At 42.0% G+C, this 24,789-nt stretch overlaps 1 protein-coding gene across 2 annotated transcripts; it reads right to left on the reverse strand.

Annotated features, from left to right (window-relative positions):
* Positions 1-5,774: 5,774 nt before the first annotated feature.
* Positions 5,775-24,542, reverse strand: LOC119649257 (serine/threonine-protein kinase PRP4 homolog). 2 transcript variants are annotated; one of them, XR_005249109.1, is made up of 12 exons: positions 24,390-24,542; positions 23,764-24,273; positions 15,051-16,056; positions 14,634-14,987; positions 14,304-14,536; positions 14,111-14,219; positions 13,613-14,045; positions 13,394-13,497; positions 7,391-7,705; positions 6,786-6,904; positions 6,250-6,375; positions 5,775-6,164 (listed from the first exon to the last, which is right to left on the reverse strand). XR_005249109.1 is itself a non-coding variant. In XM_038051339.1 (9 exons), exons 1-9 carry the CDS (start codon positions 24,407-24,409, stop codon positions 7,502-7,504), a joined length of 2,973 nt encoding a protein of 990 aa, XP_037907267.1. In that variant the 5' UTR covers positions 24,410-24,542; the 3' UTR covers positions 7,025-7,501. The 2 variants fall into 2 exon arrangements, 1 of the variants encoding a protein (XP_037907267.1); XM_038051339.1 differs by lacking the exons at positions 5,775-6,164; positions 6,250-6,375; positions 6,786-6,904 and having other exon boundaries at positions 7,025-7,705.
* Positions 24,543-24,789: the final 247 nt, after the last annotated feature.

The raw sequence follows: 24,789 nt of genomic DNA on the forward strand, positions 1-24,789 counted from the left end.
AAACTGCCAAAAGGAAGCAAGTGTCGATGGGTTTGTAAGCTGAAGAGGAACAACAACAAGCCTATCAAGTGCAAGGGCAGACTTATGGCAAAAGGATTCACTCAAAAGTATAGATCGATTATGCGTTACACCAGTGTGAGATTATTAATGGCGTTAGCAGTGGCCAAAAATTTCAAAGTTCACCAGATGGATGCAGAAACGATGTTTCCTCAAGGAAGCATAGACGCAGAGATATATATGGACCCACCAGAAGGATTCAATGATTCCACCGGACGCGTTTGCAAGTTAAAGAAAGCAATTTACGGTCTGAAGTAAGCAGGCGGACAATGGAATATCATCCTAGATTCCAAATTGAGAGAGATGAAATTCGTAAAATCAAAAATAGATCCATGCATTTACTACGGTTGGGAAGGTTCAACTCATCTTAGCTATTTACGTGAACAAGTTGGTAAAGCTGCAAGAACAACTCTGTCAGTACTTTGTGATGAAAGACCTTGGTAATGCTGAGTCCTGCGTCGGCATTCGCATCAAACAGGCTGAGGAAGGAATATATTTTGATCACACAGCCTATACTGCGGAAGTGTTAAAGCGTTTTGAAATGTCTGAATTCGTGTAATACACGCGCAAAACTGCGTAAGAATATGGAAAATGATGAAAAGAAGACAGAAAGAGATGTACCGTATAGAGAAACAGTGGGGTGTTCGCTATTTGCAGCTACACAGCTAGATAAAGCGTTTGCTGTGAACAACGTGGCTTGGTATAATGACTGCTACACTTCATTGCACTAGACAGCAGTGAAGAGAGGTAGGTACTTAATAGGTACAATTGACTATAAACTCTTCCATTCTAGGAATTCCATGCCCAAAATTGTTAGACAAACTGATTCCCAAGTCAATTACAGGATACATATTCATTATGGCTGGTGATGCTATCTCATAATGTGTTGCTAGACAAAGGATAGTAGCACTCTCTCCAACAGAAACGGAATACATAGCTATGGCTAGTGCCATTCATGCTAGAAAAGGATAAATTTATTCCTCAAACAGTAAAAATAAACTAGAGCGCACACCACTAGCTGATGGCATATACTTCGGCATCCATATGAAGATGGAGACGAAATCCGCTCATAAGAGATCAGGTCCATATTTTGCTGCAGGTTCTTCGAAGAAATCGCACCTCAGGATCAAAATAGCATTCGTATGCTAACTTTGGTTTGTCTAGAGACTACTGCGGATATAAATACCAATTTTTACTGGTCAGAGGAGAATGACCCCAGGTTAAGGCCATGATTCATAATAATCGACCCTTGAGCAATATTCAAAAACTCCAATATATGTTAGGATACTTACGAGGGTCCGCGAAAGATGCGCTTGCCCACCTTCATCTGAGTAATGCAAACCGATTTGCATACACTCGATAAGTAGGAGTTGAATGACGCGACGTTGTTATTGTCGGCAAGAAGCTGGATGACAGGTCTGCGAATTACGTGATGGCAGCTGCACATGGAGACTACAATCGGCAACTAACTGGTTGGACTACGTAACTTGAGGTTCGCAATTCAAGATTTGAATACCATTGTGACCCGCATCGTGCTGCAGAAATTCAACAGTGAGACTACTGGTCGCAATAAAATCACAGTTTCCTAAGCGTAAACCGTTTGCTGTATTAACCTACCACAAAAATCTATTCCTACTGCAAAGGGGAACATCTCTTGTTTGCCTGTGACTCTTTAAGAAACTTACTATTTGCCAAGCAAAAAAAATCACGCCGACCCCAGAAACAAATTGCCTCGAATGCAACGAAAAACACCACACACTACTACACTTCAAGGACATGAGTGTAAACATGGCTACGAATAGTGAAATGGCTGAGGTGTTAATAGAAGATCCACGGTTCTGTTCACTATCGGTCATCCTGAATCTTAAACATTGATCTGATCTGAAAGCCGCTAACAAGTTAGATCTAGAGAAAAATAAGACGCTTGGAATTGGTGGTATACACTCAGCAACTATTCGAAAGTTTGTATCCGTGAGCGTTTCGTCGATCATCCGTAAGCCGAAATAGGCCTCCCGCCTGCAGTTGACGGATCCCGACTTAATGTGCAATCGGCCTGATCCTAAAGGCGGAGGTCTTCGAAGAAAAAATTGGACGAGGTTTGAGGAAGGGCATACTGCAACGTATAATAGATTGGATAGCATCTGGCAGATTTCGAAAAGGCGCTTCAAGGTTTCTTCGACTCTGACGACACATCAATGGATGAATGTGAATTTAACTACTAAAGTCCAGTAGTCCGCCAAACAGACTGTAGAAATGCTGTAACGTTACCGCTTAAGGACAACCCTGCAATCGCACCGCTAGGAACTTCCAAAAACAAGGCGTTTGCTTGCTTTAAGCAGTTTGAAATGCGCTTAGATTGGGATCGGGATCTTCGACGTTCTCACCACAAGGCATGTAGGAAACCATCGACCTAGACCATTTACTGGGGAAGATCGGGACGCGAATTATATTTGCCAGCACCCGGTTATCAAGATGGAGAGTTCCACCACAAAGGTTCGACCAGTATTTAACGCCTCTACAGCAACAACAACAGCGGCCAGTCTTAACGATAAACGAACTTTAACTGCAAGATGGTTTAGTGTAAATTCTATTTAATAATAATAATAATCGTTGGCGCAACAATCCATATTGAATCAGGGCCTTGAAGTGTGTTAGAGCACTTCATTCAAGACCACAGCGGCACACTACAGGAGAGCCTGTAGGAGGCAATGTGGTCAGCATTGCGCTCGCCCGAGATTATTACCCTGATTTGACCCAAGTACTCATTCACAGCTGAGTCGACTGGTATCCGCGTCAAATCACGATACAAATACAACTGCCACCAATGAGATTTGAAACGCGATCTTCCGTATGACAGCCGTGTGCTCTAACTACTCAACTATTCGGACACTTCTGTTCTATTTAGATGGAGAAAATATGAATTTGTTACTTCACCTGATATTGAAAAGATTTTTCAAATGTTTAAAATGCAACCCCGCCACCAGCCTTTTCAACGCGTTTCAACACAGCACCGATGACGATTGCGGCAAAAATTCTGTTGCAGAAAATTGGTTGGGAGGAGGTTTATTACGAGATTACAAATGCTTCGAGGTATAGTTACCGGCCCTGGAAGTCATCCGAATTCTTTGATGAATACATTATGACAAAGGCGGGCACTGCGAACTGCAGGGATTTTGCAATGCCTCTGAATCAGCATACGCTGCAATAGTGTACAGTAGGATCATTGAATCAAATAGCGAAGCGACTATATCTGCTCTTCGAAATACCAGAGTAAAACCATTAAAAGCCAAGATGACTTTGCCGGAAGTAGAACTGAATGGTGGTTTGCTGATGACTGAACTGATATAACTGGTGAGGTCGAATTTACATCTAAACGAGACTGCTGTGAACTGCTGATTCGACTCTACAATCGCGTTGGTATGGATATAAAAGAGCCTTCAGAGTTAGAAATCTACGCCGCAGAGCGGGTTACTAAAATACGGAAACTCAGTGATCAATCCTAGGTTAAGGGCCACGTGAACTCAAAAGAGAGCCATGCGGACCGTGCTACAGGAGACGTCTTCCCTACCGTGGCTTCTGGATGGACGAGTTTTCGATAGAGTAGTTTGTTTCACTGGTGTTGCCGACGTAAATCTGTTGGATCATTAGCTGGTAAATGTCGTGGCTTACATATCACCCGAAAGAAGGGAAGAATCTGCACCATCGAACACGAACAAAGTCGGTTGAGAATGGTGACTTTACTACCAACCAACACCTGATCCAATTGTCATTTATTTATATCTATAGACTATACGATGGGAAATAAAAATCTCCGGTTAGATAACGCTTGACACCACCCTGGTTACTATTTTTCCTCTCCACTACATTTCTACAAATGCGAAGCTGAAAATTTGCAGAAAAGATGCCAGACATCTTTAGTTAATGATGGTAATTATATCTTAGATTGATAAAGCGGTTTTTGAGAATTTCAAATTTTTAACTTGTGCTAAAATAAAAGTGAAATAATTATGGAATCCCCGATATTGATCCCGTCAAGATCCACAAATTTGATAGCACAAAGTCCCAATTGAAAATAAACACACAAAAGTGCATCTGTTTAGATATTAGTAGCGCAAGCTCAACACAGAAAACGACAAATCGTTTTTATTTTCTTATAATTGACCCATAATACTCGAAAACTTCAACATTAACTCTCGCATTTATCTATACGCCTTTCATTACTTTGCTGGACAGCGTGGGCCAACACAAACAACCATAAATACTATTATTGATAGCATTTTCAACAGGAAATAAGTTTGCTTTAAAATGTTAATATAGTATCGTATTAAAATGGACGACAGACCAATAAATAGTACGCATTGACATTTCTAGTTGCATATGTGTCATCAAGTTATTCTTATAGTTTGCTTGCATATGAGCACAACACAATCTTTTATACAAGGTGTCTCAAAAGAAATTTTATATTTATTTAGCTTACTGCGTGAACGCAACGTATCCGAGGGGCGCGGGGGTTATGTCAATCGGTGGCGTGGCTCTTAGGAATTCAGTCGCTATGGAGTGTTTCTCGGGAGCAGACCGCGCGTTGTGCGTGCGAGAGTTTTACAAAAACGGCGATTCGGCAACTGTAGCGCGTAGAAAATTCTGCAGTATACGAGGTTTTCGCCACTTAAATGATGCGCCAAGCGTTCCTCTCATTCGACATTGGGTTAAAAAGTTTGAAGAGACTGGTACAACGCTGGATAATCAAAATCCAGCCGACCTAGCTCATCAAGAACGGTAGAAAACGTGGAGAATATTAATCAGTCTGTTCGTGACGACCCGAACCTTTCAATTCGGAAGCGCGCAAGTGCTTTAAATGTGGATAGATCATCATTACATCGCATTATGCACAAAGACCTAAAGCTGCACCCCTACAAAATTCAATTGGTGCAAGAATTAAAGCCCCAAGATGCCAGTCAGAGGCTTAATTTCATAAATCAGGTAATTGAGCGATTTTCAACGTTTACCAACATTTTGTTTTCGGATGAAGCTCATTTTCATCTTAATGGCCACGTAAATAAGCAGAACTGCCGCCACTGGAGTGCAACGAATCCTAAAACGCAAACATCAGAAATCCCTACGTTTGCCTACAGTGACCGTAAGGGCTACGATATCGGCGCAAGGAATTATCGGCCCTTACTTTGTGGGTTCGTGCAGTTACAATGAATTCAGAGTGTTATGTGGAACCTGAACTGCAAAACTTTCCTGGTTAAAACCAACGAACATGGTTCCAACTTCACACACGTCCAATATGTCTCTGCCACGTGTTCGTGAAATTTTCTCAGGCAAATTGATCTCCCAGAGAGGTGACATAAATTGGCCTCCACGCACTCCAGATTTAACCCCTATGAATTTTTTCCTATGGGGTTATCTTAGATCTTAAATTTACGCCAATAAATCAACTTCACTGGCGCATTTGCAAGAAAATATCCGTCACGAAGTGGCAGCCATCCCTGAGTCTACCTGCCGAGACGTCTTAAGTAATTTTACTGTTCGATTAAATGAGTGCCGAGAACGCGAGGGTCTACATTTAGACGATATTATTTTTAAGAAATAAATCCCCAAAAAGTGCATTTTAAAAATTATTAAACATTTTTTCTATATACAGCTTACTTTTTTTTTAATCGATCCACTAAATATAAAATTTCTTTTGAGACACCTTGTATTTGAAGCTCCCAAATTTTAGTCTTCGATTTATCTTTTCTTTTTTTAATAGTGAGGCTATGCTTAGATTCTATTATCCTTACAAGAAATGTTTTGGAAGTGACTAACACCACCTCAGCATTTAAACCAAGAGCACAGACTTTCATGTGAACCGAGAGATTCCATCTAAACGGCCGCCTCATAATTAAGATACCAAAGAGACATATGTGTACATTCAACTGCTTGTAAAACTCATACCAATAATTATACGACGTATTTCATATAGCCTGTAATTTTATGAGGGCCTTTTACGCCGGTATATCTGAAACATAGAACTCATGCTGAATAGTTTGCTACAAACCGAATCTGTACACGAGAATTGCAGCGAAACTAATCGTCGCTCGAATATCTGGGCAACCACCGATCTGAAAATTAAACAGAATAGAAAAAAGAAGTTATTCACAACCCTTGAAAATTTACACGTTTGGAAATTTTCTTTCCATTACTTACGATACTAGGTAAGCGTAAATGGTTAAAAATATCTTTCTGAATTTCTTTTAATTCTGCCAAATACGCAGAAGTTGGCATTCGGCCTGCTAATTATCCGCCTTGATAATTGTAGGGCATCAGAATATTCTGCAAACAAAATATTAAATTAGACCAACATTTAATGGGAGATCATGGGGTGCATATCGTCGTAAAAATATTCATCGGAAATTTGCTTTTAATTTCTATGCTCTACGGAAAATTAGATTTTAGATTTGTTACGAAGAGCAATGTGCGATTTTGTCTTTACATGAATAGAAATTGTTTATCCTGCGCGCCTACTTACTGAGCAATAGCATATGTAGTTTAAAGCGGTGAATGATAAATTCAAACGCAATTATCTAGTACATTGATTTTATCCACCAAATAATGGATAGAATTAGGAATTGTAACTGCACGATCAAATCAATTTTCCGTATGAAATTTTTACCGTAATATATATATGCATTTGATTGATTGTAGAGAAATTTGATTATTCTTTCAGTTAAGTATGTCACTACCTCTCATTGAATTAATGCCAACAATTACTCTACATCTTTTCGGCACTAATCAAACTTCAGACAAAAAGATAATGACTGTCTCAGCCTCAATATGTTGCTTAGTGTCTGGTCCATGAATTCTGAAATCAGATTGTTTCAATTAGTCACATATCACCATTTCAAACCGAATCAAAAATGAAAAAAAAAATTAAAAAGAAAAAGAAAAGTAAATTTCACCGAGACAAATGATAGATTAGACGTTTTTCATTCACGACATTCATGTATATTTTGATTTTCGTATGGAAAACATTTTGTTTGAATTTAATAGTCATCCCAATAAATTATTAGAAAAAAAGCTTCTTTCTGGAGTTTGTTTTTAGCTTACACGAAATCTACTTCTGTTGTATTTCTTTTTCTCATTTGAATATTGATATAAAGTTATTTGTGTGCTTTGAATTAATATTTTACCCCGCAATCACTTAGAATATTGCATATGCATGTAATTTGACTTTATACGGATTGTATTAATTTTCTTTGCTCTATTCCACCACTGATAATTCGCTTTTGGTAAAGAAAAGTCCAACTGATAACTAGACAAATTAAATTATTCAATGTAAGAAAATTACATTCAAAAAATCATAATTCAGTTGTATTTTTATCCGCTGGGCTGCAGCAACATTTCCGTTTTTCTGCCTCTGTTTACTGGCCATTGGGTTGCCGCACTTGTAGTTGACTTCCTACATTTTCTCCTGAATGAAGGGGTGGGCCAATGCTTGATTCAATGATGCACGTTTCGACGGGTCCAAAGCAAATACGTTGTCAAGAAGATCTCGAAGTTGGGTTACTTTCCGATATTGATCATCTGGCAGATTTTGATCTGCAATCAATTCTTGTTGGAGATTTCGAGATGGCTTTATCACTGGCATGACGACCACTTTTTCCTTGAATGAAAAACGAATCAAAAATTAATGTTTTGCCTTTTTTAAATGTGTATGCTCGAGACGAAAGGAGCATATAAAAGAATAACATCCTATTCCAGCACAGAATTTGATGTAACTGACGGAGACGCGATATCAGATCCGATCCACTCAAAAAGTCAACAATAGATCGAGTATACATAATGGAAAAAGCCGACAACGACCTGGATAAGAATCATTATTTAGTATATCGAAAACAAATTGAGATATCTGCCTTCTCCACTTTCGTGCATCAAGCGGAGCAATCCGGCCAATACAGTTACATATCAGCATAATTGATGAACTTATCCACGTTCCATATCATTTTGACCACCGGGAGTTTTTGTCAAAGATTATCTCCAACGGATCACCATGAAAATTTCGCCGCCAACCTCGTCGCATACCACCAACCAAACAACGCATACTACCACGTGGCTATTGGAGAGTGTACGCCATCTATGTAAACAATTCAGGTTTTTTCCTGTTGCGTTACCTAAGTGGTTTCGGTCGATTACACTTTTGTGCTATGTCTGATCACAGGATAATCAGATTCGACATTGGGGGTAAGTCCGAAATAGAAAGAATAATAAGGAATCCCAGGAGAACGAATTGGGAGTCCTACGCAGCGCACTTGAGCAACAACATTGCCCACCTCCAAGAGGGCGATGACATCAGGAGCGAACTGGAATTAGAAACGGTGGTGGAAAACCTCAACACAATCGTCATTGACGCATATGAGGCCAGCTGTCCGGCTAAGACAGTCAAGTCATCAACGGATGTACCATGGTGGAACAAGAACCTAACCAGAATGAGAACAGAGGCACGAAAACTCTTTAACCGGGAATTTTGTGAAGGGATCGAACAGATCACAGAAACAGCCAGGCTGTACAAGGCTGTAGACAAAGACGGAAGAATATCCTCTGTCTGCTTGAAAAAGGAAGATGGGACATTTACCGAGAATGAAGACAGGATACACCTTGCTTCTAGAACTCATTTCCCGGGGTCCTACCCTACGGACAACATTCTGCCTGACACGCCAACAACGAATAGAAGGGGAAGGAAGGAGAGCTGGAAACTAGCAAAAGAGGTATACTCAGAAGCTGGGCTAACATGGGCAGTGGGAACTTTTAAACCACTGAAATCTCCCGGAGAAGATGGCATTTTCCCAGCACTTATCCAGAGAGGCCTAGGAATTATCTTAGAGTCTCTTCTGAGGGTGGTAAGGGGGAGCGTAGCATTGAGATACATACCAAGGGCATGGAGGCGGGCAAAAGTGGTCTTTATTCCGAAAGCGGGTAAAAAGAATCCTTTTCACCCTAAATCTTTCAAACCAATTTGCCTAACATCGTTTGTACTCAAAACGGTGGAGAAGGTCATAGACAACTATATTAGAACTAACGTTCTAAAGCGTAATCCCCTACATCACTGTCAGCATGCTTACCGGGCAGGACGATCAACTGAAACTGCTCTGTATCAGCTGACAGAGGTACTACGGGATGCCATAGAAACAAAAGAAATTGCACTGTGTGCGTTTTTGGATTGGAGGTGAAACGAGAAACAGAGGTCAAATATTTGGGAATTACGCTAGACCAAAAATTACTCCGGAAGACACATGTCGGAAAGCCACGAGGGCTCTGATGACTTGCAGATCCATAGCAAGAAACAAGTCGGAATACCGGAAGCTCGCGCTTCGGGTATAAAGGTTTTGTGTTCATCTTATGTAAGAGACGCACATTTTTCTGTCCGTATATAGCTGCAAATCCAACATAATCCTTCATATTTTTCCAAACTACGAGACATACGTACATATTAGAGAAATAGATATCACGCTCACCCTAAACAAACGAACTGCCTATTACCTACTGTACACATATATGCACGTATCTAAATTTATCGTACCCATATTTCCGATTTACGTCTTATATCTAACTGAATTAGACACTACCCGCAAAGTTCATTAGCACGCATATATTATATACCTACATACACACATGTCTGGTTGACAAATAACTAAAAAACTAAAACAAAATAATTGTCTGCGACCCAATTCCTAAGAACTCATTTCGTTGTGATATTCACGAACTGATATGTGATGATGACGTCATGCGGGTTGTAGAGTGAACGAAATTCACAAAAAATTGTAAAGTTTCACCCCCTATAACTTTGTTAATAATAGTTGGATTTTCTTCAAACTTGACCAAACTGTGCATTATATTCTTCATTACACGCATGCCAAATTTTGTACTTCTGGGATGAACATAAGGGGGGGTGCCCGGTAAATTTCTAAAATGTGGAAATATACTATTATTAACTTTATTTGTGCAGTTATCGGAACCGGATATATTTTGAGGCCTAGATTTCGTAGAGATGCACCACTGTGATTTTTTTCAGATTTTTCGGTTGGATAGGTTCTGAGAACGAGACCTGTTACACTTTTTGTGGGTCATATTTTGAACCCTCGCTCTCCTATGTTTCATCTAATATCAAATATTGAACCAGATTCGAAAAGTACTAATTGAGACCTTTCATTTGATACCCTACATGGCTACATTCTGTGAAAAAAAAATTTGCACCCTCCATTCACATGTACGGGGAGCCCCCCCTTAAACTTAACACAAGATGGCGCCACTTACTGCATGTACAGGGATCACCAGATTACATACTCTCCCCAATTTTCGTGACAATCGGTCAAGCCGTTTCCGAATAAATCGGGTGTGACAGACAGACAGACAGACAGACAGACAGACAGACAGACAGACAGACAGACAGACGGACAGACGGACAGACAGACACCGTCTCGATTCTAATAAGGTTTTGTTTCACACAAAACCTTAAAAAATGGGGTTGCAGCCTGAAGATTATTTAATTTGGATATATACTGCAATAGTAAGGCCAATGATTACCTATTGAGCGATAATCTGGCCAGAAAGAACCGAACCCAGCACACAAGCCAGGAAATTACATAAGCTCCAAAGGCTGGCTTGCGTGTGTATCAGTGGGGCAATGAGGACATGCCCAACGGCATCCCTGGAGGTCCTTCTGGGATTAACCCCTCTCCATCTGCACATGCAGATGCAGGTAAGGAGGGCAATATTCAGGATGGCCGGTAGTATGAGTGAGGCGGAGAGCTGCCTAAATCGAAGGAAGATCGATATTCTTTCTAGGCGGTATCCCGAATTACTGACACCAAGGGATAACATGACAACGAGGTTTCACTTCGATAAGAAGTTTGAAACACGTTGGAGTAACAAGGCAAACAGAGAGAGCGTGACTGCTACGGCTTAAACCAGCAACTGATTACCTGGTACACTGACGGATCCTTCACAGCAGAGGGGGCGGGTGCCGGTATCATTCGTCCAAGGAAAACGTGCTTTGAGCCAATGGGCATATTCCAGGCGGAAATATACGCCATAGACAAATGTGCCTCCTTTAATCTACAAAGGAACTACAGGGGGCAGAATATAGCTATTCTCACCGATAGCCAAGCAGCGTTCAAGGCACTTAGGTCCAACCAGGTGAACTCTAAACTGGTATGGGAATGCCTTGAGAGACTGAATACACTCGGCTCGTCCAACAAGGTCTGGATACTTTGGGTTCCAGGCCATGCGGGGTGGAAGGCAACGAGGCAGCGGACGAACTAACCAAGAAGGGAGTAGGGACGCCTTTACACGGGCCAGAACCCTTCTATGAATCTAAGAAATGAAGAGGAACGGTTGAGGTAACTATACTGAGCGGGCCTACCGGGGATGGAGCAGTCCAGGGTGCTTATTGGGGGATACGAACCCATACGCACAAAGGATTGCTTAAACCTCACCAAAAAGAACCTCCGAATCATACTGGTAATTCTCACTGGACATTGTCGGATGAATTATCACCTAGGGAAGCTAGGGATATCTACGGACACTGCCTGCAGGTTTTGTGAGGAGGAGGACGAAACCTCTATACACGTCCTGGGACAGTGTCCGGCACTTGTGCAAAGTAGGTCGAGGCATCTGGGAGAACACTTAATACCAGATGCAAAGCTGAAAGATCTGGAAGTAGGGAACATACTAAAGTTTCTAACGGTTATAGGCCTGCTTGAGATACTATGATTAATAGGTACAATATAACCAGTAAAAGGGGCACAATAGTTCTTCAAGGACGCGGTGCGACTTTCCCTTTCCCCTTAGTGTATGTGTGATTGCGTGAGGCTTTTCACTGACTATTATGTATACTCATCCTTCCACCTCTTTCCAGGTAGCGACTCGAACGACGCGAGGAACTCACCCCGGGCAGCCAACGCCTCCATAAACATAATGAATTAGTGTTCTTGTATAACATAAAAATTTAGTGAAGTCGGTCTATTTGAAAACTGCACGTTTATTATCTTTTTTTCTTCTGTATTACAATTTTCTGTGCATTATTAAAGTGACTTTTAGGAGGATTATTAGAGGCCCTGCCAGTTACATTCTCGAATTTTTCGAAAATACTTCTGGAAATTTGTAATCTATTTAATATAAAAGAGAGCATAGTACCGTCTGGGCGCTACTCTTGCTTCTCATAGACATTCCTGAAAGTCATATGATTGGTTTTTATAATACCACCTCAACACTCTAACCCTGCTCCACCTTCGTGTAAATCCGATGAAAGTTTTCGATAGCATCAACAAGAGGCTGGATTGCCTTGCGCAAAAAGCTCATTCAGTACAAACTAAAAAGGCGACTTTCCAAAGCGACATATGATTGTGAAAAAATGACCCGCTTTACTGAGATAGTCTGGAATGAAACTCAGGTCCTTGTCAAAGGACAGCAATGGCTGTAGATTTGAAAAAGAAATATGTGGCTCATCTCAGTGAAATCACTAATAGTAAACCCACCCCTAAACTATTCTGAGATACTGAATTCCACAGCATGGCATAATCAGTAATGAAACTGTCATTGTGCCGTATCCGGGTATCTCAGTGGCTGGAAGGTAAGGCGGTCGTAAACAAGGTTGCGATTTAAATTTCACTGGTGAATGGATGTCGAATACCATGGCCATAACCATAATCATGGCCAAGCGCAATGCTAACCTCATTCCCTTCTATGATGTACTATAGTCCTATAATGTACCATTACGGTCTTGAATGGAGTGTCTTAACACTCTTCAAGGCTTTGAATTAATTGGATTATCACGCCAATGAAAGAGTGAGAATTTACAATAATTATAAACTCTCGCCCTTTCTTGACGAAAACTTGAAACTTTCAAGCAACTATGACGGTCACCTCTCATGTGCTAGCCGCTTATAGTAGTACACAGAATAAAAATAGTGAGCAGTCTGAGATTAATGTTGACCTTCACTTACTTGTATTTCTAGATTTTGAATGGAATTACCTCACGAACGAACGGGACAAGGGCTGAAGAAAAAGAAAGAAGATGCATTTGAACGTATGAAGCTGAGAACTCAAAGATATCTTCACTTGTATTCCTTAAACTTCATAAGCAAAACGTATATATCTTATGTTCCATCTACCAGGAATAAATTTACTAATAAGCGCAACACGTTAACAAGAGTCTCATTGTGATTCTAGCCCTTTCATCAACCTTTTTTGTTTGGTAAAAACATTCAAAAGTGTGGCAGCATTTACCAGTTCAATTTGTTTGAAATGATCGTCGTTTACTTCAGTTTCTCAAATATGATAACAAACTACTTACCCTCTCTGTTAACTTATCGATTTCATGATACAGGAAATTACAACTTTGGTCAAAATGCTGATCCTTAAACTGTCCTTTTCTAATGAGCTTGTTTGGTATTTTTCCTGCAAGTAGAAGTTAATTTTTTGTTATTCGCTATAAACAAAGTACTACATTTTACACAAGTAATAGGGCTGTCAGCCTTTATTTGTAATTTTGCTCACAGAATGGGTATCTTACCTTTTAAGTCCATGAAAAACTTCAACATTTGATTATTCGACTTTCCACTAAACAAAATTTTCCCTGTATACAATTCATAAATCGTACACCCAGCAGACCACATATCAATTCCATAGTCATATGAAATTCCCAAAATAATTTCAGGCGATCGGTAGAATCTCGACACCAAATACGGTGTAATCTCATTATCTGTGATAGTTGAAGCCGATCCGAAATCGCATAACTTCAATATTAGGTGGCTTTCGTTCACTAAGATATTGTCGGGTTTAATGTCGGCATGAAGTATTCCAGTCTTTTTCAGTAGTTTTAATGCAAGGAACAATTGTTGAGTGTAGCTACGAACGGCTTTGATATGTAATCCAACGTTTTTGCCATATTTTTTCAGGACTTCTCGCAAATTCATCGCGAGCGGTTCAAAGACCATGCAAAGATGCTATAACAGAATATTTTTTTAATTACAGAATATTGTTTCAAAAAGAATGAGAGGATTGAGCTTACCTGCTTATGGAAAAAGTGACGATAGAGTCGCAAGCAATGGAATCGATCTTCAGGGTCAGCGTCGTTCAATTTCTTTAAGATTTCTAACTCCCGCAGACCAGTTTTATGCCTATCGAGCGAAAGATGGAACCGATTTATCAAATGCATCAAAATATATGCCAAGTTCCTACACAAAACCTTAAGGACAACTTACATGATTTCATTATTCCTAATAATCTTAACAGCTACATTTGCGTTGCCCCGGGCCTGATCACGTGCACGGACTACGTTACTGAAAACTCCTTGGCCTGTGTAGCCACTTACCACGTACCGATTGTCAAGAACTTCACCAATGCGGACGCGATAGTAGCCTTCGGCATCGTCCCAATTGTCTGTGAGTGCTGGATTCTCCACATGATTCTTATTAGCGACAACTGTGCTTGGTGACTGAAATAGAAAAAAAAAAGAAACGCAATGTCAATTTCTACCAACCAAGCAAGAAGACAATTAGAATTAAACAATTTTTGAAGATATTTACACTCACATCGAAATTGGAATCGACATCTTGATCAGCAAACATGTCCCATTCTGGGCGTTTCGATGGTTCTTTAGTTTGTTTTGTTTTGTCCCCGCCATTATCAGGTCTTGGTGAACTATCTTGCCGCGTATCCTTGGGCTGCAACGGTGGTGTATGAGATCCATTAGAGCTCTCCGGATTATCATCGTCTCTGAAATCAGAAGCCGGAGATCGCTGTTCTTGTTTGGAAGATGATCTTGGTGATAACGACACTTTTGAAGCGGGCGATGCCCCCCTGGATACATCACGAGATACTTCTGGCTGTACAGCTCGTACACTTTCCTCCTGTTTGTCGTTATTGTCACCATTGGCACCCAATTTCTGAAGAACCAAAACACATTTTTATTTTGGATGAGAAATACCAACTGAAAGTGATTTCCTTACCTTAAGTAACTCCTCCCGTCTCTTCCGCCTCATTTCGATAATCTTCTCCTCATCATCTTCATCCTCTTTTATGTCAATATCAGCAATTTCACTATCGCTGCTAGAATCCTTTTGAACATGCTGTCCTTCGCTCAGGGACCCCTTGAATTTATCTCGTTCTTCTTTCCTGGAACGTTTTTCACGATCACGTTCACGAGATCTTTCTCTTTCCCTTTCTCGTTCCCGTCGCCTATCAGATTCATACTTACTGCGACTATGACTGCGTTCACGCTTCCGACGGTCCCGATCCCGATCTAGGGACTGCCCGTCACCACCACCACGACTGTATCTCATTCCAGCTCGATCACGATCACGATCTGAATATCGATGACGCTCCATCTCATGTTGTCGTCTCTCACGTTCCCGTTGTCGTTCCTTATCGCGATTGATTTCATCACGAAGATCCTCCTTGAAACGATTCTCAGTTTCCCCTCGTCGACTACCACTTATTCTACTTGATCGTTGCTGATCAGATTCACGATTACTATAGGATGTAATTTGCTTACGATCACGACTTCGACTACGCGAATGATTCCGTCCTATTGGCGTGGGCGCCGGACTTTTCTGAGTTCGCTTCTTAGCCATCACAGATGATCGTTCAACAATTAAATCATGGTCGTGATAGTGATCAGAGTGCGGCTGATGGTGTGTTTTAGAGGCCAGTGGTGCCTTCGATGTCGGCGTTGTTGCGCCGCTAGAATCATCCAACAATATAATATCGGATTCATTATTTTGTGGTTTAGAAACATTTTTATTATTATTACTAGACTCATCGATATTCTTACTCTTGGCTGCAGTCGCCTTTTCTGTCTTATCGCCGCCACCCTTAGAGGTATCATCATCGGATTCGGACAGATAGGCACCGAGGCGAGCCTGTAACAGAGCCTTTTGTTTCATGAGCTCTTCAAGATTTAACTCGTCCTCAATGACTGCTACATCGGGGCTAGCCACTTCGTCCACTTCGTTTCTGAAATGATAGAGAAATAATATATAAAAAAATATATATGCGTTCGAATTAAAAGATTTATGAAAGCAAAAGCCAAATTACGTGAATCAATTACACCGTGGGAGTAGTTTTTGAATAGTTTTTATCATAGGAACAAGCAATTTTGCTATCCAGTCAAGTTTCTTTCAAAATCAGCACATTTTTTATGAATTTTTGTATAAAATCTCTCTCTTCATTCAATGGTAGCTGTTGAAAATACCCTTAGTGTGCCTATAGGCTTACAATCTTTCAACTGATTGCAGGACTGCCTGAAAAGTTTACCGGTTTCCTCAGTTGTACTATTCATCTCGTGTTGCTTGCTAAAAAAATCCCATTGCATGACCGAACTAGGTCAGTGAGTTGGGGTTTAAGAAAGGTCAGTTGGGTTTCAACTGGTCAACACCGTACGAGCAATTAGATTAGCCACTTTACGATTAGAAATTCACTTCTAGAGATACGTCAAAAAAAAAGGCGCAGGGTTGGATAGCTGCGATTCTTCAAGTTCAACATCGACTGTTTATATGATCCAGGGAGACCTATTTTGCTGATCGGGCTGAAATATCGTAAATAACCCGCCCGAGGATGTTGATGATCCTTTGGCGGCCATCAATGCTGTTGTTCGGGTGCTCCTAGATCTGGCTGACTGCGGAATTTTGCGAACGGATCGATAAACCTAAGAGATTGGAGGCTCTATTGATCGCAAGCAATTGGGAGCGAGCTCCGTGCAAAATTCTGGAAAGTTCAAAATAGTGTCCGTCATGACAAAAGGAGGAATTTGTTATTGCGCTGTTCAAGGAAACAGAAGCTGCCACAAATAGCAATAATTCCAAAACCGTATACCACATTACGAATGAACTTGCATGTGGTCGCAAGTCTTTTGATCGTCTTGTGAGGCACGTTAATGGTCAACTCTTCATCCACGTGGACGAACAGCTGAGGAAGTGGAAGGGGCACGTAACTACGGTTCTTAACCGTATCATATCCGGTGAAGTTACACCTTTTGTAGATGAAATGATTAAACACCACAATAAGCGGTAACAGACTGCTTCTTCGAATAGAAGAGAAATCACCTCGACCATCAATATACTCAAACAGAATTAGGCCCCAGGGCTTGACAGGTCATTCGTGGAAAACGGATCGGGCGCAAGGGTATTCTCGGGAAATCCAATTATAGAACTGACTCGACTTCTCGTAAAAATTATGACCACATCCCAGGCGGAGATATATGCCATTTTATTGGCTGCAGAATAATTTTTGCGCCAAAAATGGAGGGGTCGCACCATTCGAATCTGTTCCGACAGTCGGGCAGCATTATCAGCACTAAATAGCAACGACATATCAAATCAGTTGAACTGAAGTTGTCATCAGATGCTGTTGGAACTTGGCCGACTGAACGACACATTTTTTATTGGGTGCCAGACCACTCAAACATAGCTGGTAATGAGGAGGCTGACAGACTAGCTCGCCAAGGTTCTGGATATACAATGGTGAGAGCAAAACCAGCGTTTTGGCATTTGCGGAAATTGCAAGGGTTCACGTCGCCGAATGGTGAAAGTTGAACTTCTGCCGGAAAGCGAAAATTTTTGTGAAGGAACCCGGGGCCACTAGAGCGGCATCTTTTTTGTCCCTTAAGAAGTGGGACATGAAAACCTTAGTAGGGTTTTAATGGGGTTTTTGCACCTTAAACTACCACATGGAAACAATCGGAGTGGTGGTCTCGGCCATATGCAGCCAATGAGGAAGAGGAAAAAACGGCCCTGCCTCCTTAGACTTCAAACGAAGATACCTTGGTATGGTTTTCTTCAAAGAAGAGTCTACGCTTTCTGTCTCTGGAGAATGTTCTCAAATTCGCGAAAGCCTGCGAACGCCGTACGCAAGAAGCCGATGAATAGGCGATACAACGAACAGTGCCGAAACATGGACCCCAGCCAAATAGCATCTCAACTTCTCAGGTACCGCAGTCATCTGGATTCGGGATGGCGCTCGACTTTAAGTTTAGCATAAAACCTTGCTTTGCCTGGATTTCGTACACGGAATAAGACGATGACGAATTTTCGACGCAAGTATTTTTACTTTGCGTTGGATAATTTGAGTTGACGTCTGCATACCAACCACTCTGTATGTTTGGTATAGACGGAAAGGAAACAGAATCGCCGAAGTGATACATGCTATGGGAGACTTATCCTCAAAGCAATTCGCTTTTCGAGCAGGAAGATTCACAGTGGATGCTATTCATCGAGCTGAGATACAGCGTTGACTTCAACGAGTAGCTTCTTACAAAGCTTGATATCGGAAATGTGTTCTTCTTCGGGAGAAGTACAAGGGCCCACCCTAGGGATGGATCTAGAAAGGCATCACTCGATAGTCTGCTAAGATTCGAGCCAGAAGAGTGGCGCCTGCAAATGATGTTGCGGCATTTAGCGCCTGACGCACTGTTGAACAGACACAAAGCAGAATAGGCACTGCTCATAGTTTCAGGCACGATGACTAAAGAGAGAATCTTGACCCTGCATTCCATATCAACCGGCAAGTTGATTATAGAGTCATAGTTTATAGTTATAGGTTAAGTATTTAGATTGACGCTCAACTCGGAAATGAGCTTTTTCGAACAAATATAAGCAACAGTAGACAAGCCCGCAATTGGAGGCTCGGCCTTTAGCAGGAGACGTCTTTTTATCAGAGCAACGCAATTCGTTTCGGTCTATGATGCCGAGTTTTGGATCGAAGCTTGGATCGACCTTGCGCAGGTGCAAACATGGAGAATTTAGCGGGTGGCGTCTGCCTACCGCGCTGTCCCAGAATAGACGGTGATGGTGACCGCGAGAATAGTCCCCGAAGTAGTTGTTCGCCAAGAACAGCAACAAACACTGAGTGACAACTTTCTGAGGAAAACGGTTGAAAAGGTAACTTAACATTCGGGTTCTTATTCTCGTGAAAAAGCTTGAGCTCGACCGGCAGGGCCAGACAACAATGAGTTGGTTCAATTAACAATTATCTTTTACTTCTTCCTTTCCTTTGGTGAACGAAATTTGGATATTTCAAGGCTCCCTGAGATCGAAGAATAGGAGGGCTCCAAATAGTGTATGAAATGGAACCAGGCTAGTTCTCTGATGGTGGGGAGGGTTTACTTGGTAGTTGGACGACTTACCATTGCGGGAGTCCAACATTCAGTGCGTAGCCATATTCACTTACTCTACACAAAGAAAAACAGGAATATGGCCGCATATAGGAAAAATGGGAAATAAAACATAAAAAATACCGGTTGGACAGATGACGCTACTATTATTAAAGCCATATGATTTTTAGTTAACCCTAACCTTCAAAAGACGCATGTACAAATTTGACAGCTGTCAGACTATTAGTTTCTCGGATAGAACATTTTGAGTGGAGTAACTTTTGTTAGTTTGCAGAAAATGGATAAAAAGGCATTTTGAGTGTTTATAAAACATTGTTTTTTTGACGTAAAAAAATTCTGTTCAAGCCAAGGCTTGGCTTAATAAATATTATTCGGACTTTGCACCAGAAAAATCAAACGTTGAGGAGTGGTTTGCTACGTTTAAACGAGCGAAATAAGCACTGAGGACGTTGCACGCAGCGGACGCGTGAGTGAAGACAAGAGGAGAGAAGTGAAGTTGATCGAGATAGCCGGGGCTCCAAAGATATCAAAGGAACGTGTTAAACACATCGTGTATGAATGTTTGGGTATGAGAAAGCTCTGTTCACAGTGGGTGCCGCGCGAACTCATAATCGACCACAAACAACAACGAATTGACGATTAGGAGCGGTATTTGAAGGGTTTCCTCCATAATCCAAAATCAGAATTTATGCTTCGATATGTGCCAATGGTCGAAACATAGCTCCATTATTGCACATCAGAATCAAAACGATAGTCATCTGAGAGGACTGCACGTGGTGAATCGACTCTAAAGCGTGCAAAGACGCAACAATCGGATGGCAAGGCTACGGTATCAGTATTTTGGGATGCGCATAGTATAGTATTCTTCGGCTATTTTGAGAAGTGAAAAACCATCAACAGCGACTTACATAGCGTTATTGGGGCGTTTGAAAGAAGAAATCGCAAACAGACGGCCCCATTTGAAGATAAGGAAGTGCTGCTTCATCGAGATAATGTACGGTGTCACAAATCAATGAAAACGATGGCAAAATTACATGAATTTAGCGCCGAAACTCAGGCTTATTTTGAGGGTAAAGACAAATCGTACTATAAAAATGATTTCGAAAAATTGTATGACCGCTATAAGCGCTGTATCGCCCTCAAAGGCAACTATATTGGAAAATAAAATCAAATTTTATGAAAAAAAAAAAATCTATGTTAGCCTACGATCTTTTCAGCCCAACAGTAATTATATAAACAGGAAACGAATCTCTAAGCTTGGAAATTAGAACCACTTATTCTAATTTCAGAGCAGCATGTGGCGGCACATGGGAGACGCGAACCACGAATGCATGGCCGTAGTGAATTCGCCTCTGCCTAAGACACAGCTGGCGGCCTGACAGGAGGCCGGGCGCGAAAACTTCACTAACTACCTACCCATCAAAGCAATCAGACGCAGAAAAAAACGTAGAGTAAAGAAAAGACAAAATTAAGTATACATATAAGGTTCTTTTCATTAGGCTTAAGAGAGATTGAAAAGTACTGAAAATGATTAATAGATCAATCGTAAAGAAAGAAAACCTAGAATTTAAATTCGGAAGTAGCGATAGTTGAGATAAAGAAACCAGCAAATCCAAAGTGGTGAACACGCTTTTACCCGAAGCACAGTACCAGGTCGCCATACAATCTTCGGCCCTTTGGGCAGGCGTTGTTTCCTGATCGACACGGGCGCTGAGGTGTCAGTTCTCCCGGAACCCAGTCCAAACACATTGATAACGCAGAACCTACGATGCCCTCCTCAAGAAATACCACAACTTCACTACTGAAAGTAGTTTCTCCCAGCCGGTTTAGCACGATATGCGGCACCACATCAACACTTACGGCTCCCCGATCTTCTCAATGGTGCGTCCTCTATCACCCTAGAAGCTATCGATTTAATGAAACAGAGTTATTTGCAGACCCTCCAATAGCTGTTGGTCATCTTCACTTCGCTTGGTTCCTAAGCCAAACGGCAAATCGAGGCCATGTGGAAATTACAGGCGTCTGAATGATCAAACAATTCCCGACCGATACCCTATTCCACTCGTCTATGAATTCGCGCATTCACTTACAAACTGGCGAATTTTCACAACCTTGGATCTCCCCAAGACGCATCATCAAATCCCTGTTGCTCCCGAAGACATATCGAAAACGGCTATCTACACAACTTTCGGACTCTTCGAGTTCACTAGGATAACTTTTGGCTTGTGCAACGCTGGGCAGACAGACATTCCAAAGATTCATCCACTCTATCCTACGAAATTTAAACTTCTGTTTCATATACATGGATAATGTTTTGGTCGCTCCTTCTTTCAAATCTGAGAAGTTGGACCACCTCGAGTGCATTTTTCAACGTCTCCTTGAGGCCGGACTCGTTCAAAACGTTGAAATATGCAAATTCCTACAGAAGCAGGTAAAATTTCTCGGCCACAGGATTACCCCTGACGGAATCCAACCTGACCCAGACATAGTTGAAGCGATGAAGAATTTCCCCTGCCAACTACGGTGAAAGATCTGCGAAGGTTCTTGGGCATGTTAAATTTCTATCGTCGTTTCTTGTCCAAGGCCGTTCATCACCAGCGATCCTCAACGCTTACTTGTCTAAGCCCAAAACCAAAGACTCCCGAGAGACTTCGTCGACTACTGAGGCCGCCCACGCGTTTGAAACGGTCAAACAAAAGCTTGTTGACGCTAAACTTCTGGAATTCCCTCGGCCAGATGCACCCCTAGCTGTGTTTGTCGATGACTCAAACCTGGATACCGTTGAGTTTCTCTCCGAAACAACTCAACTCAACGTAACTACGGCGCCTACGATCGTCAGCTACTCGCCGCGTTCCTTCCATGAAATGTTTTCATTTCTCCCTTGACGGCAGGCCGTTCACATTGTTCACGGGCCATACTCTCTACTCTTTTTTGCTTTGAAACAAAAGTCCGGCAAAGCGTCCCTTGGTCAACTTCGACACTTGAGCTTTATCAGCCAGTTCACTTCTGATATTCAACACCTGTCTGGAAAAGACAACGTCGTGGCAGATGCTTTGTCTCGAATTTCGGAGGTCATAGTCCTCGCCGGCAGACGACGCAGTTTCAGAGCCTGAAGGCAAACTCCAAATACAAGTTCAAGGAGTGGGTGAGGCTTCAGACAAGGGACTTAGGCCACTTATTCCGGGCGATTTTCGCAGAAAAGTATTTAACGCAATACACGACCTTGAGCGCCCAGGCATTAGGATGACGAACCAGTTAGTCACTGGAAAATACTTCTGGCCGTCTGTGAACAATAATGTAAACTCTTGGGCCAAACAGTACATCGCGTGCCAAAAGTGCAACAAGCACGTAAGAAAGGAAGAAGGCGTATTCCCTCGGTCGACCAAGCGCTTCCATACCAGCCATCTCGACATCATTGGCCCTTTTCGAAACTCGCACGGATACAAGTATTATCTCACAATCTTCGAAAGGATTGCGCGGTGGCCTGAAGCAATACCTTTGTCAAGAGTGGATCCCGCGATTGGGTGTACCAGCCGTAATCACCACGGACCAGAAAATGCGGTTTGAGTTTACTCTTTTCTCGGAGTTAGGCAAGCCCCTAGGTTTGAAACGCCACAGGAGTTCTGCATACCATCCACAGTCCAATGGGATGTTGGAACATCGGGACCGGACACTAAAGGCCGCCTTAATGGCTCGCGACGATCCGTCGTGTTCGCGGTCCTTGCCTTTCGTCCTCCTCGACCTTTGCACAGCTCACCAAGAGGAGTTCACGGCCAGCCATTGGGAGATGTTTTACGGAGAGAATCTGCGCTTCCCCGCCGACCCTGTGCTGGACATCAGACCAAAGCGGCATGCTGCGTATGGTCAGAGACGCGGTTTCGAAGCTGCAACCGACTCGCAACTTCCCGAACCACGACATCGGAGGTCGACACCCCCAGGAACCTCGAGGCATGCTCAAAGGTCCTCATTCGCTTGGAGGCTCCTCGGAGACGGCTGCAACCACCGTAAGAAGACCCATTAGAGTTCTGGAGCGAAGGAAGCACTCTTTCAAGCTTGACGTGGGTCTCCTTGTCGAGACTAAAGGGCCTTCGATGAGCCGAGAGACGCTTCAAAAAAAAGCGCGCGCGAAACGTCAGGCTCGCCCAGTAACCCTATTGGCGGGATCATGTGGTCTATGTTCGCTTACGAACTTTTTAGCCCAACTGTTACCTTGTAAACAGAAAACGAATCTCTAAGCTCGGAAGTTGAACCACCAATTCTAATTTCCGAGCGGCTACTGTACATCTTATAAATTCGACGCTTAAAATTCGTTAACTACTTTGTATTTCGGGGATCCATGCCTACAAACGCTAATAACCAAAGTACACTCATTGCAATACCCTAATTTCTGGATCTTTGTATAACTAAAGAATGAATGTCCTGCTCCACTCTCAACTGCATGCTGCACAAGGCTCAGCTGTGAAATTGTCCGAAAAACACCTCAGCCCCCAACATCAATACACTCATTAACCCCAAATTCCCTGGCATGCGACATAACAAAGGATCAAACTTACACATCACTTTCCGACTCCGACGACACAATCTCCATCGACGGTATCGCCTTCGCATTTAACGTTCTTGTGATCTCCTCCACCAAGCTCGAAGGGTCAGTGGGTATATTTGGTTTCTTCATAGCAATCGTATGCCCATTCGACGTCTTCTCTATAATCACCACAGAATCCGCATTCTTCCCAACTTTCTCCATTATATCCGTGAACTTCTCACTCAGACCGCCCGATTTTCTGGACGGTACTCCGCTAGCACCATTGTTTCCGCGTCTGGACGAATTGCGTCCAGTGTCGGAAGAATCTCCTGATCCCACACTAGATTTATGTTTTCGTTTGTGTTTCTTGTGTTTTTTAGATTTAAGATCGCTCCCACCGCCATCGACACCTGCCTCACGTTCACTACGAGACGATTTCTTGTGTTTCTTATGCTTCTTGTGTTTTTTCTTTTTACTGCTCGATGTGGAGTCCAGGCGAGAACGTTTCCCTTCCGGCCGTGAATCATCAGAGGAATCATAGCTAGAAATATAACAAATAGTATTTAAGCCCGCAAAACGTTTACGATGGTGACATGCACGATGGAATCTTAGATTTGCTGTCATCACTTGAAATTTCAATCCATGCTGGAAAATTACCTTCGCACTACACCCGACATCGCAAACACAGCAGTTTCAAAGGAATTTCCGCAAACGGATCTATTTTCAATTAATCTTCTGGTTCTTTTTTGGTGGCACTGGTGCCGAATCCTTCTTTTCCTGACTGTTTGACAGCTAATTATTTGTACCTTGTTCACATCAAAATGACGAACTGGTCACTTCACTGCGATTCGTTTACAGCGGATGGGCGCCATTTGAACAATTGTCGGATTTATATCTTCCAAACGCGCTATTATTACAAAAAAAAATTAACTAGAACATAGACATTACAGCTGAATATTAACAAACGAACGAATAAACTAGTTATCGCTCTTCTTCACTTCAAAATGGAAATAGAAATTTATAGTATTTTTCGAAAGGAAGTCTCCAGTTCTTCGAT

This window comes from Hermetia illucens, chromosome 2 (genome assembly GCF_905115235.1).
Source record: "Hermetia illucens chromosome 2, iHerIll2.2.curated.20191125, whole genome shotgun sequence".
In the NCBI taxonomy this organism is placed as follows: domain Eukaryota; kingdom Metazoa; phylum Arthropoda; class Insecta; order Diptera; family Stratiomyidae; genus Hermetia; species Hermetia illucens.